At 38.1% G+C, this 12,977-nt stretch overlaps 1 protein-coding gene across 1 annotated transcript; it reads left to right on the top strand.

Moving 5' to 3' along the window:
• The first annotated feature begins 109 nt into the window (after nt 1–109).
• On the top strand, nt 110–12,191 carry LOC123975974 (SH2 domain-containing adapter protein E-like). Its single transcript, XM_046057743.1, has 6 exons — nt 110–1,029; nt 3,682–3,808; nt 8,235–8,465; nt 8,903–9,137; nt 9,413–9,532; nt 10,401–12,191. Exons 1-6 carry the CDS (start codon nt 544–546, stop codon nt 10,582–10,584), a joined length of 1,383 nt encoding a protein of 460 aa, XP_045913699.1. The 5' UTR covers nt 110–543; the 3' UTR covers nt 10,585–12,191.
• Nucleotides 12,192–12,977: the final 786 nt, after the last annotated feature.

The following is a 12,977-nucleotide window of genomic DNA, read 5'->3' as shown; positions in this document are numbered from 1 at the left end:
ACCTGGTCCTGCCTCCCCCCTCTTCACTTCAGATACCCCCTTCCCTCTATTCTCCAGGCACAGTCAGAAGCCTCATTGCAACACTCTTGGCATGGGACCACATATGAGGAGCAGGAAGAACTTTGCCTTCTTTCGGGTCTTCCCTCTTCGAAGACATCTTTTCATCCAAAGGGAATAAACTTTTCCTCTAAGCAGAAGAAGGAACAGGTGTCAGAAAATCACAAATGGGATAAAGTAGTGGTATTTGTTTTTTTCTTTCTTTTGCCAAATAGGCATGTTGCCTGTAAGTTTTTACTTACAAACATTTTTTAAAGTTGGAGGTTTAAGAATAGAGCCATTGACTTTTGAAAGTGTTTATGAATTGCTTTAAACTGAGGTGTGGAGATCCTGTTGTCCACACGGGCTTTATCCTAGAATAAAGCAACGGAAGTCTTTTGTTAGAAAGGCTGTGATTTCTAAAGGTGCATCTCTGGGTCCCTGGTGTATGGCGCTAAAAGGTGTCGGAGCAGGCAAAGAGGTTTATTGGTTTCTATCTGAGTTACAATGGCAAAGTGGTTCAAGGAGTTCCCCATCAATCTGAAGAATGGTACCGACAGGATCCGGTCAGCCTCAGAATCAGGGTCACAACCAAGAGCCAACAAACCCGGACTGGTGGCCAGCATTAGTACCAAAACAACAGGCTCCAAAACGGGCAAAACCTCCTCTGCTGACAGCACAGGCGGAGGTGGTGGAGGAGTTGGGTCTCTCCTGTCCGGAAGAAACCGCAAAAACTCTGCCATAGAGTTGGGTAGAAACAGTGTGAGCTCCCCGAAAGATGGAAAAGTTTGGGACAACCTCCTGTCAGGGAAAAGTCGCAAAAACTCCAAAACTGAGCCGGTGTTTGAGGAGCAGCACAGACCTCTGAAAAGCTCTGCCAATGCTTACATCAACAGGCTGATTAGAGTGGACAAACTGGACAAAAGCCTCAACATCGCCACCATCACCGGTCAACCTGAAGCAGAGAAACCAGCCCAGTGCAAGGCAGAAACAGTGAGTAACCAATACAACTTCAGCCCAAAAAGATCAAATAACTTTTAACATTATGATGTTGTAGATGAGACTCACTATTAGTAAGTTTCTTGACTTTTATATGGTGTCAGATGTCATTTGTTGGAGGCTTTTAGGATAAAAGATTAGATTTGGCACCAAATATTTAATGTTTTGTCATATTTTTATTCACTCACCCGAGATTATATTTTTTTGCATATTTTTAGATACTTAGTTTGAGTGTTCATCTTTTAAAATCTGATAAAGCTTTATTGTTGTTATAACAAGGAACCCTTATCGACAGTGGTAGAAAGTAGTACAACTGAGAGTATTTCCATGTTGTACTACTAATTAAGTACATTTCAGAAGGAAATATTGCACCCTTTACTCTAGTACAGCTACAGACAGCTACTACTTTACTTTTCACAGTACATTCAGTAGAAAACCTATTATTAGTTTATAAATATGATACAATGTTAAGAATTACTTACCATACAGAAGCAGTTGAAATGAGCTTAATAATATATATATTAATATATATTAATATATCATCAAACAACTGTGGTGAAATGTTTGCATAATGAGTACCTTTACTTTTGGTACTTCAGCTATATTTTGATGACAATACTTTTATAATTACTTACATTATGTTATTAGCATTCATTCACATACTTTAAGTAAAAGATGAATACTTCTTCCACCACTGATTATCATCATCTGATGATATAATATTATGATACTCAAACATAACAATGATATTGTTGTCGCTATTACTTAACTGAGCATTTCCACAGTGTGTTATTGCTGCTTATACACAAATAAACCACTGCTGCTTGATCTTTGGTATTTGGATGTGAAGTTAAACATAATTAATTTTTATCTCTGGCAACTCTAATTCTGGCAGCAGTGCAACACCCTCTACTTAAAAATAAATAAAAATGTGTTGTCATCAATACTATTGACAATGAAGTAGAAATGACCCAGTCCAAGCTCTGAAAAGTGATATTAATGTTTCAGTTGCTCCCTTCCCTTTGTCTCCGCTCTATCCATTGTGTCCATTCCTCTCAGACTGTCTTTCTATCTCTCTTTCTCTTCCTCTCCACCCCTTGCCCTTACAACCCATCCGCCTTGAATACAAAGCTGTGGTCGAACATGAGGCTTTACCTTCCTCTCCTGTATGTGATCTGGCTCAGTATAAACCTCCTTTCACACCCCTCCCTCCACCTCGTCCCTGTCTTTCAGGGGATTCAGGCCCCGCTGGTGAAGGCTATCATGTTATAAAAAGCAGCGTGTTATTTGACACTCAGGCGCTAACCCAAGTCCCCTCCAGCCTGGCTTTGACAAAAAAGGAGAAAGATAGAGAAGTCAGGGATAGTGATAGTGGAGCCACGGTGAGAAAAAAGACAGATAAAAGAGGAGAAGAATAAAATGGGAGTTTTATATTTCAGAAAGGATCTCAAATTCTTATTTACAGCAGCCTCCATGTTTGATTGGTCGAATTACTGTGTGTTATATGTCTACCTCTTAGTTTAAAAAAAATCTGTGTTGTCGTCTGCATCTGTTCCACTAAACCTCTCTAAATCTAACACCTTAACAAATAGATGACGGATGTCAAACATCTGCTACTTTATTCAAACACCAACATTTCTTTGGTGAAGGAACACAACTGGCAGTGATTAGAGAGGAGCAGTTTCATTATACGGCCTACCATTGTCTCTTGGCCAGCTGCTTGTAAAATAAACAAGAAATTACATGGCACTGATAAGATGACAAGACAGTCAGGCATGACTGGTGTTGTAGAATAGAGGCTATTAACAGGGAGACATGAATGTGAAGAGATCGGGCTTTACAACAACAAATGCCTCTTTTGGACACAATGAGGTGTAAGGCATTGTTCTGATTAGCTGAAGACTGCCTTGTAGCTTTATGCAGTTAGTTTATCTTTAAGTTAACTGACATACACCATGCGTAAACACCACCCGTCATGTTCCAAATGTTTTCATTTGAACTGATTTTAAACTAGTGCTGAAACAATTAATCAATTAGTCGGTCGAAAATGAATTGGCAAGTATTTTGATAACAGATTGATCGATAACTAAAATAAGCATTAGTTGTAGCCCTATTACTGGTGATAATTCCAAATATATATATATATATTTTATAACACGATTAATTATAGTAAGGTGAATAATGTAGCAAAAATTTTTTTGTTCCACACAGTGTCCATGGTTATTTTTCCCCTCTAGGTTTGTTAAGATATTTGCACAACTATCTCTCAGAGCAGCAGAAGGTGGACAATTCAGCCAGTTGTCCATTACTGTTACCTATATCTGTCAACTTTTCTGCGTGCTTGCTAACTAGTTTCCATGCAGTTTCAACCACACAATGTAACATGTTACCACTGGTGAAAAGTGTGTCCTGTGCAGTCAGTCCGTTGTACCCGGTTGATTACTGTTTTTTGTGAGCACAGTATAGTAAAGATTAGCATATGTTTGTAATTTCTCTGTTTATTTTACTCCCAAACACAATTAATTATTAGCTGAGTCACCCCGAAACCTTTTCTTATGTCCCTAATTGGGCATCCAAAACTGTGCTTTCAGAGTCCAAATTATGCATGAAAAAATATATTGATTTCTGTGTATTTTTTTTATCCAGGTGATAATCCTTGAGGATTACGCAGATCCCTTTGATGCTCAGAAGACCAGAGAGCAAAGGCAGGCAGAGAGGGTTGGGGAGAACGATGGTTATATGGAGCCTTACGATGCCCAGCAGATGATTACTGGTAAGGCTTCCATCAATATACTCTCACTGCCTCTTTTGTAGCTGTCGGCACACTCCCTGATCACTGAATCTGTACAGCTGCGTTCGACCACGTAGCCTCTGTGTGAACGACAGCATTCCCATTTTCAGTCTCTGCAGGCCGAACAGTGAGAACATGAACTCACTCCCAGTGCTCTCTGTACCCCACAGGGTGGCCATGGCAACCACGTTGCGTTCGGACAATGGGTGCAGTTTCCTGCCCCTGCTTCCTCTTTCCTGTTTCTGTTTCCTGGTGCTATTCTCTAGAAAGGAAGTTGGCCCTCAGTGCCCCCCACCTCCTCTTGGACGCAGCTCTGTGTAACCCCCTATATGGACCTGTCTGACCATTTATCAAAACTTCCCAGCATCTAGGAAGACTGGTGGTCCGTTGTCCAATCACATGCTCTCTTGACCTTTCATTCCATCTCTCCATTGTTTTAACTAAAAGGGTTACACAATAGCCTGCTGTGAATGTGAAAATGTTTTGCTCTCTAGTAGACTTTACTTCAATCATTGCCTGTGCTACTTCCAGGCCACCTCAAAGAAGTCTACAGAGGATGTGATGATGTAACTGAGTCAATTTATTAGGCTTAAATCATACTGAGGAAATAAGCAAGACTCTGATGTCACTGTGACTCAATAAGCAAGACCATAAAAGCAGGGCAGCATTATTATTACGTTCTGTTTAGCCGATGACGTCACTTACTAGAGTCAAACTCAATATTTTAGGGGGAACAACATAATAATTTGTTAATACCACAGTCTAACCATAATTTAGTGACATTGAGTTGCATAGTGCAACAAAATTCTTAGTTTGCTGTCCTCTCTGATTACCATCCAAACAAAAAATACATACAACAGAAGAACAAAGTCATTAGAAAATAATTAAAATACATATTTATAAAAAATGGACAAAACTATACATTAAGATTCTAATGTGCAGCACTAGTGCAAATGTATAGTCTAATGTTCAATCTGTACCAAAACTCAACATGATCTGCTTTTCTTGCACTGGGGGAAGATTTATCTTATACTGCAATCCAGCATTATTCCCCATTTAACTAATTACATACCGAGAGCACCGAACAGTACCAGAGTTAAAATCAAGCTGATAAAATGAGTCATCACAATTTCACATCATTCATTGTCTAATAAAGCACCTTTTAAGATAAGATAAGACAGAAGAGTGCAAAAACATATAATATAAAAATATGACAAAGTTGCAAATTCAAAATATACACAATCCCAAAAATATGAACAGCTTAACAGTCTAAAATTTTATGAAATGTTTCCAATAATAGCTAATAATTAAATTATAATAGTTAATGAATTATTTACTAGTGTTTTTATAGATTGAATTTAATTTATTTCAGGATAACCCCTTGAGATGTATCATCTCATTTTCGAGGGGGTCCTGCAGCACATATATAATGTTAACCACACAATACATATACATAAACTCAATACATACACAAACATATATACAAAACAATAACTCGCTCACCTGCCCTAACCCCCACAATTAACATAGCAAATAAATAAAGTTCATTGACAAAATAAACAGCAGAATGCATTACACAACTAATGCGTTGTTCACATCTCATATAGAAATGTCTGAAGAAAAACAGGATTATATACCTACTACTGTGTATTTTCTGCATAAACTATATATAGGTAACACCATTGGTACCCCTAATAACAAGAACATGTAGTTTTAAGAAAAGAAAAAAGTGAGGATTTGAATAAACCAAATGTGGAAATAGATCTCAAGAAAAGAGCAAGGATATTCCAGTCTTGAGGGGCCTTATATCGAAATGCTCTCCTACCAGTTACAGAAAATAACCATGGTACCGTAAAAAATTTTGGGCATTGGAGGTGTCAAAGTAAGTATGTTGAGCAATAACGAATTAAATTCTGTTTAAGGTATGCAGGACAATTGGAATAAATACATTTAAAGATAAACAGAATCCAGTGGTAATCCCTACGTGGTTTAGGTTGCAACCAGTTTAGTGAGTCATACATAAAACAATGATGGGTTTTAAATGGACAGTTCAAAATGAACCTGCAAAGGGAATTAAATACAACATTAAGGGGTCTAAGATTGGACTCGAAGGTATTATTATATACTATGTCTGCATAATCAATGATTGGTATTACCAGTTGAGAATTTTTTTTTTTCTGACTTGAGTTGAAAAACAGTGCCAAGACATCCATATACTTTCCTAATGATACTGTCAATGTGTATCTTAAAGGTAAGGTTGGGGTCCAACCAGAGGCCCAGATATTTAATTTCCTCCACATTCTGCATTGGGACCCATCTAAAAACTTGATTTCAAAACTAGAAACACATTGGTGATTTTGTATTGTGGAAAACACCATACAGCAGGATTTATTCATGTTCAACAGAAGTTTATTAATGAACAGCCACTCTTGAACTTTATCAAAGAGTTCTTTGGACTTGCAGCAAATCCCGGTGTGAGGTATAAATGACAGTGTCATCAGCATAAAGCTCTACTTCACATTGAGAACAAACTTGTGCCAGGTCATTGATAAAGATGGAAATAAGAAAGGGGCCTAAAGTTGAACCATGAGGAACACCTTTATCCACATTTAACTAATCTAACTGGAATCCTTGGTAAACGTCACACTGACGTCTATTATGCAAATAGAAGTTAAACCAGAGCACCGCATGTTGGTTCAAACCAACAGAGTAAAGCTTATCTAGTAGAAGGTAATGGTCAACCATGTCAAAGGCCTTTGAGAGATCGATAAAAGCAGCACCACTGAAATGATCATTATTAAATTAAAATGTTATACTTATTAATGTACTCAGTTAGTTGATTAAAAATGAATTTCTAAAATATTTTAGCTACTGCACAAATGATAGAAATCAGGCGATAATTATTCACATTAGATTGGTCTCCACCTTTGAAAAGAGGTGTCACTCTTGCAGCTTTCCAAATTTGTGGGACAGTACAGGTAGTTAAGGATTAGATTAAAAAGATCTGCAAGAGGAAACATCAATATGTGGGTTGCACGTTTGATAAACTTAGCTTCCAGATCATCTGGACCTGCACTGCACTTTCAATTTTAAGTCGCATAATGCATTATAGACATCAGTAGGCATGATTTTTTTTAAATGTGAAGGACAGGCATGGAAGAATTAGAAGACCATGCCAAACCATCAGAGAAAACAGATTTTGAACTACACATGGATGAAAAATAATAATTAAAGGCATGAGCTATATGCAAAGGATCAAGATAATATGTCATTGTCCATGCATATTTGTTTCACAGAAGGTTTTTTATTTTTATTAAGAATATTATTTAAATGATTCCAGAATTGCCTGGAGTTATAGTAATTAGATTTGGCATTCCTAGTTTCAGTTTTGCATTTATTCCGTTCCTGTCTATATATTGTCCCATCAGAGTCATCTTTTGAGAAGATATTTAATCCAAGCTTTATCCCTTTTTTTGAATAGTTGAAGTAATTTAAAGTTTATCCATGGTAAATGCCTATCTTTGACATTAATCGTTCTCACAGGAGCATGCTTATCAATTACAGTTTTAACTTCAGTATGGAAGAAATTCCATGCCTCTTCCATAAGTGGAATTAGTTGAAGCCTATCCCATCTAATATCTAAGAGATCACGTATAAAATAATCAACACTAATATTTTTACATTGATATATTTGTGTGGGGAACTCTGTATTTAAATTTTCCAGATGCAGTATATTATAGAATGGTCACTAAAGCAGTCTGACAAAACATCAGATTTGATAATCCTAACATCATTAGTGATTTTGTTGTGAAGCCGTGATTCAAAAATAGTAATTATATTAGGTTTATGTAAAGCCGCCCATACCCTGAGAAGATCGATTTTAGTAGCAAGGCTCCTGATGTTGAGATGAATGACTTTCAATCCTTTAATTGAATCAATAACTCACAAATAAGTAGGCATATGACAGATAAGAGGGTATAAGAAGCAGGAGGCAAGAACAAATTTAGACAAACAAAAACAAAGACAGATATAAAACAAAACAGACTAGATCAGTTATAAGACGTGAATAAGAAAAAGTTTATCCTCTTGACCAAAATCTAAAACTTATTTAGCATTCAATGCATTATCAACATTTTTAACAGCATTATTGCCAAATAGAAAACGGTAAACACAAGCAAATGGGGTCATCACAACCTGCCAGCCCAAAATGTGTTTTTATTAATGGCCTGTAACTGATCTATTAAACATTAGTACATATGTTAACCACTGAAAAAGCCATTAAAAGTGCTGCTGTTATGGCTACTGAATCTTGGGAGCCTGTCAATAGTCTTTTAATCCAGACCTTGTGCCCTTCTTAATATTTCCCTGGCCGTCCGCTAATCTTTAATCCCTTGTTTCTGCCTAAAAGAGATCAGACGTCGGGGGTCCAAGGACCTGCTGAAGGTGTGTGTGCTGATGGAGGCCGGCCAGGGAACGGTGGAGGAAGGTCAGCCTGTGCAGATATACGACGTCCCGTATGAGGGAGGTGGTGACAATGACAAGACAGCAGTCACACAGCCCGAGCAGGATCCTCGTCCCTCCACTGAGTACGAGCTGCCCTGGGAGTGGAAGAAGGAGCACATTGTCAGAACTCTGTCAGGTACATCTGACATTTGTTACACCACATCCAGACACAATGATATCTGAGAGTAGGCTTAGCACTAATGCTGGGAATACTTTTAAAGGGAAAGTGAGGAAATGTTTGCTTCTGTTTTTTTTCTTGTGCTTATCTTTATACCTCAAATAGCAACACTTTAATACAATAAAAGAGTTCCAACCCAGCCCCTTCTCTGCCTTGGATCAACATGAAGTATATTATTTCAAAACACAACTCAAGCCTGCTCTCACATTTATATTTTATATGCTGCATAGACCAACAGCATACTGAATAACATCTTGCATGAATCATCAAACTGCTGTCTTCTTATTTTATGTTTACTGGAGGCTTCAGCACCCAGTTCAAACTATGGCATAGAGTCGTTTCTTTACATAAATTTATATCTTCTCTTCTCACCCCCCCCCCCCCCCCCCCCCCAGCACAGTTTGACAGCCCTGCCAAAGATGAGACACCCCACCCCACACTCACCAGGCAGCCGCAACATCCACCAGCCCAGCTGCAGCAGCATCAGCATCAGCATCTGAGACAGAAAAGCTGGACCCAGAAGATCCTGCGATCCTCTCCTCCAACCCTGTCCCCATCTTTCACCCCCAGCAGCAACCGTGACACTGAGGCTCGCTGTGTTGACCCCTCCCTGCCCTTGGAAAAACAGAGGTGCGGCAAAAATCAAGAGTGCACCTCAATGTCGGGATTTCCCTGTTGATACATAAATTGTAGATATTTAATGCTGTAATACTCAAACTATTTTAAAAGGCATTCACATATTATGTATGTCAGAATGTGTCTGCATATGTTTCTTATTCTTGCTATATACCTCACTCCATAATTTGAATACAGCAATTCTCATTTCCAAGGGTATGAAATGAGATTCTACACTTGATCAGTAGCACATGAAATGTAATTCCGCTCACTCCCACCCTCTGTCTCAGCTGGTACCATGGCTGCGTGACTCGTCAGGAGGCGGAGTTTCAGCTGCAGTCTTGCAAAGAGGCCAGCTTCCTGGTCAGGAACAGCGAGTCGGACAACAGCAAGTACTCCATTGCCCTCAAGTGAGTGTAGCCTGAAAGTGCATCTGTAGTGGGATAGCTGGGATATTACTTATTGATCACATAATGTAGTCATTGAAATGTAAAAGTTAATGGTCCAGTTGTAAACTCAACAGTTGAAAGTGGTTTATTTCACAATTACCTTTCTTTTTTTTTTACATTTACCATTTAACTTTTTTGGATAAGCTGGATAAGGATAAGGCTGCTAATATTTAATATGTTTCTTATTGTCAACAAATATCTTTAAAACCTGAAAGCTAGCAATACATTTCTGTCAGTAAGCCACACTGTTGCACTGGGTAATGTGTTCTTTCATTATGATAAATATGTTGTTTATTTTGAGTCAATCCCAGATACACTTTCCTGCTGTCCTAAATACTCAATAGAGGATAAATTGTCAGTGTCAATCTGCAGCTGAAAACAGTCCCTTACAAATTTATTATTAACTCATGTTTGAGTAATATTTGCTAAAAACTACAGTTCCCAGCTGTTTAAGGAAATTAGCCTTTTTTAAAATCCAAAGTATATATTTGTGACTAATTTTAAGATATTCACATTCACAACATCATTCATTGAGAACAACAACCAGACTAACACTTGGTTGGTTTTGCTCTTTCCATAAGATTTGTGGACAGCAATAACCATTAGATATATGGAATAATGCTATCTTCATCCTTCATCCTTTTTGGATGCATTAATGCAAGTTAAAATACACAGCAATGTTTCATGTTTAAATATCACAACAAAATTCTGTTTTTACGATGCGTCTCCAACACCAGAATATATGAATTTACATCAATCTTGTATCAGCTTTGGATTGCAGGAAAAATTGGTTAATTGTCTGTCTTTTCCTCCCCTCTGTGTGACTCAGGACAAGCCAAGGTTGTGTTCATATCATTGTTGCCCAGACCAAAGAGAACAGCTACACCCTGGACCAGAGCAGCTGCGTGTTCCCTAGCATCCCAGAGGTGGTTCACCACTACTGCACTCAGCGTCTGCCTTTCAACGGCGCTGAGCATATGACTCTGCTGCATCCGGTGCCTCGCATCCACTGACTCCACCCCAGCCCAGCTTAGGTATACAAAAACAAACACCCTTATGGGCCAGCATGGACAAAATGTTTCCAAAAGTCACCTCACCTCTGATCAATGTGTACTAATGAGCTGTCCTTTTCAGAAAGTCTTACTTCGAGCCTACTTTTTGTTATTTTCATGATTTATTTTTGATCATCAGAAAATATTTACAGCTGACTCCATGTACAGAAACCCTGGATGTCTTCTTCTGTCTTTTTTTTCCTAATTTTACTTTGATGTGCAGATGATGCAAAACATCTAAGCTGCTGTTTTGCATGTGAACAAGGGAGAAGCACAGCGCAGATGAGGCACTTTTAATGATTAAATGTGACTTGGAGTTGGATTGGGACCAAGACTCATACACAGATGTGATGTTTTAATTGTTTCAAATGTGTCAGAAACTACACATGATATTTTTGTTATTGTTACCAAGTGAAATTTACTATGAAGCAGAAATTGCTTTTGAAACTCTGTTTGTAGATCTCTTTCTCCCTCTGGTGGATGTGCTGGTACACTACACCAACATGCCAACAAAGAATTTCTTTCTTTCTTCAACATTAATAGTTCCTCAAATCCATGCACAGGGCATATCAAGATATGAACAAAGAGCAGCTATTGTATATGCTCGCAGCATATTTCTAATTCATGCTCTTAAACTCTAACCACTGTCCCTTGAGGATTTCCTCAGTTTTACTGTGATTGAGGGCGTTGTTTCTAATGTATTATCTGCACTGTGAAAAGTGAGTGATTCACCCTGCTGCAATGTGCTTGAAGGTCCATGGATTTACAATAGTCAATGTTTTTTATGAAAAGAACTGAGACTTCATTTCATCTTTAGTTTTCAGCAAAACAAGCCTGTTCATTCTGACTAAAATCTGTAAAATAAACCTGAAAATTATTTTTATTATTTAAAAAAAGTTATAAAATTAATGTCTTATGTCAAATTGGTTTAGCTCTACAAATGGGGATCATTTATAGATATAAAGTGCCATAAAGTAAACAAGAAAAAACTTTTAAAATGCTTAAATATCAGCATTTCTTGTCATAGCCTATCTCTTTTAATATTGTTCAGAATCCTAAAAAGTAATGCCGTTCTCCCTTAGGGTTTAATGACCCATGGTGCTACAAGGCAGAACACCAAATTGAGAAGCGGTAACTATATTATATTAGCTGAAGTCTTTTTTTATATATATACTCTAAATGTAACAAAAACATTTGACATTGTATGTGTACTCTTAATTTAGAGATATGCTGATATCATTTGGACAACTGATCTGCAACACAGCTTGATGTTAGCCACCAGGATAACAATAAAATGTGGTATAACTAAGGTTAAATTTAGTCTAATGTTATATACTGATGGAGGCCTGCCATTTCCATGTCTCTTCAAAGATTTACGTTTGTAGTTTTTAGCGCTAAAGCAGAAGTTGTACGAAGAGACACACCGGCTGTACATTTTCCTCTGTTGTCTTTTGATATGTGGATGTTGAACAATGTAAAACAGATTAGAATAAAAAGGTCCTGAATCTCAATGCTGGAGATCCCCTGAGAGCCTCTCTCTGATCCTTAATAAATCAACAACATGAACAGCAAAGTGTGAGGGTGTTTGTGTCAGTGATGTGTGCTCTGAAAGGGACTGATCAAAGTATCAAACTGTCTTTTCATCCATGAGGAACCAGCCTCTTCACAGATGCTGGAATGACTGAATGAGGGCATTTTATGAGCATAATGAATCTTTTAACTGCCAGAGCTTCATTGTGGTTTCGACGGTTTGGTAATTTGTCTGGAAGTTTAGTACTCCATTTTGCTAAAAGGGAATAAGTTAATATGCCAGGCTAGAGTGAAAAGGTTAGGAGGAAAGGTCTAGTGGTGAGATTAGGTTTAGGCGAGGATCATGTTGAGGACAAACATCTTACGTACCCGTAAGGAGCACCCCAGTCTGTGCTGTGTGTAGATCTAAGGTAAATGCGACACTAAAAACAAAGAGTAAGAGTTGTATCATTACACCAGCGTCAAGGACACTTAATGTGAAGGGAAAAAAGGAGCAACTGACACCGCCCTTCCCTCCTTTTCTTACGTATCGTTCGCCCCTCTCCTTTACCTTCGTCACTCTGTTATCTGAGGCTGATAACTGTCTGCCACCTGTTTCTCCTTGACTCTCAGGGTGGACACTGTCACTGTTTGTGTCTGTTTAGTGCCAAGAGTTTGTGTTTTAATTTACAAAGACAAGTGATCCACAGGTTAGGTATCATTACTCTAAAACCAGAGATCTTCTCTTGCCTGTTGTGTTATCTCATGGATAGCTGTTTGCAGCAGTTGACTGGTTGCTTTTACCCACTTAGCTTAAGAAAAAAGTGAAAGTCCTAATACAACAA

This window comes from Micropterus dolomieu, linkage group LG09 (genome assembly GCF_021292245.1).
Source record: "Micropterus dolomieu isolate WLL.071019.BEF.003 ecotype Adirondacks linkage group LG09, ASM2129224v1, whole genome shotgun sequence".
Taxonomy (NCBI): domain Eukaryota; kingdom Metazoa; phylum Chordata; class Actinopteri; order Centrarchiformes; family Centrarchidae; genus Micropterus; species Micropterus dolomieu.
Note: the sequence above shows the minus strand (reverse complement) of the source record. Positions and strands in the feature narration are given on the sequence as shown.

What these genes read in the sequence shown, in the direction of transcription:
- LOC123975974 (XM_046057743.1), top strand. Translation starts at nt 544, where the DNA reads ATGGCAAAGTGGTTCAAGGAGTTCCCCATCAATCTGAAGAATGGTACC. An exon ending in TGCCCAGCAGATGATTACTG is followed by an intron (nt 3,809 to 8,234) that starts GTAAGGCTTCCA and finishes TCTGCCTAAAAG; the next exon opens with AGATCAGACGTCGGGGGTCC. An exon ending in AAGTACTCCATTGCCCTCAA is followed by an intron (nt 9,533 to 10,400) that starts GTGAGTGTAGCC and finishes TGTGTGACTCAG; the next exon opens with GACAAGCCAAGGTTGTGTTC.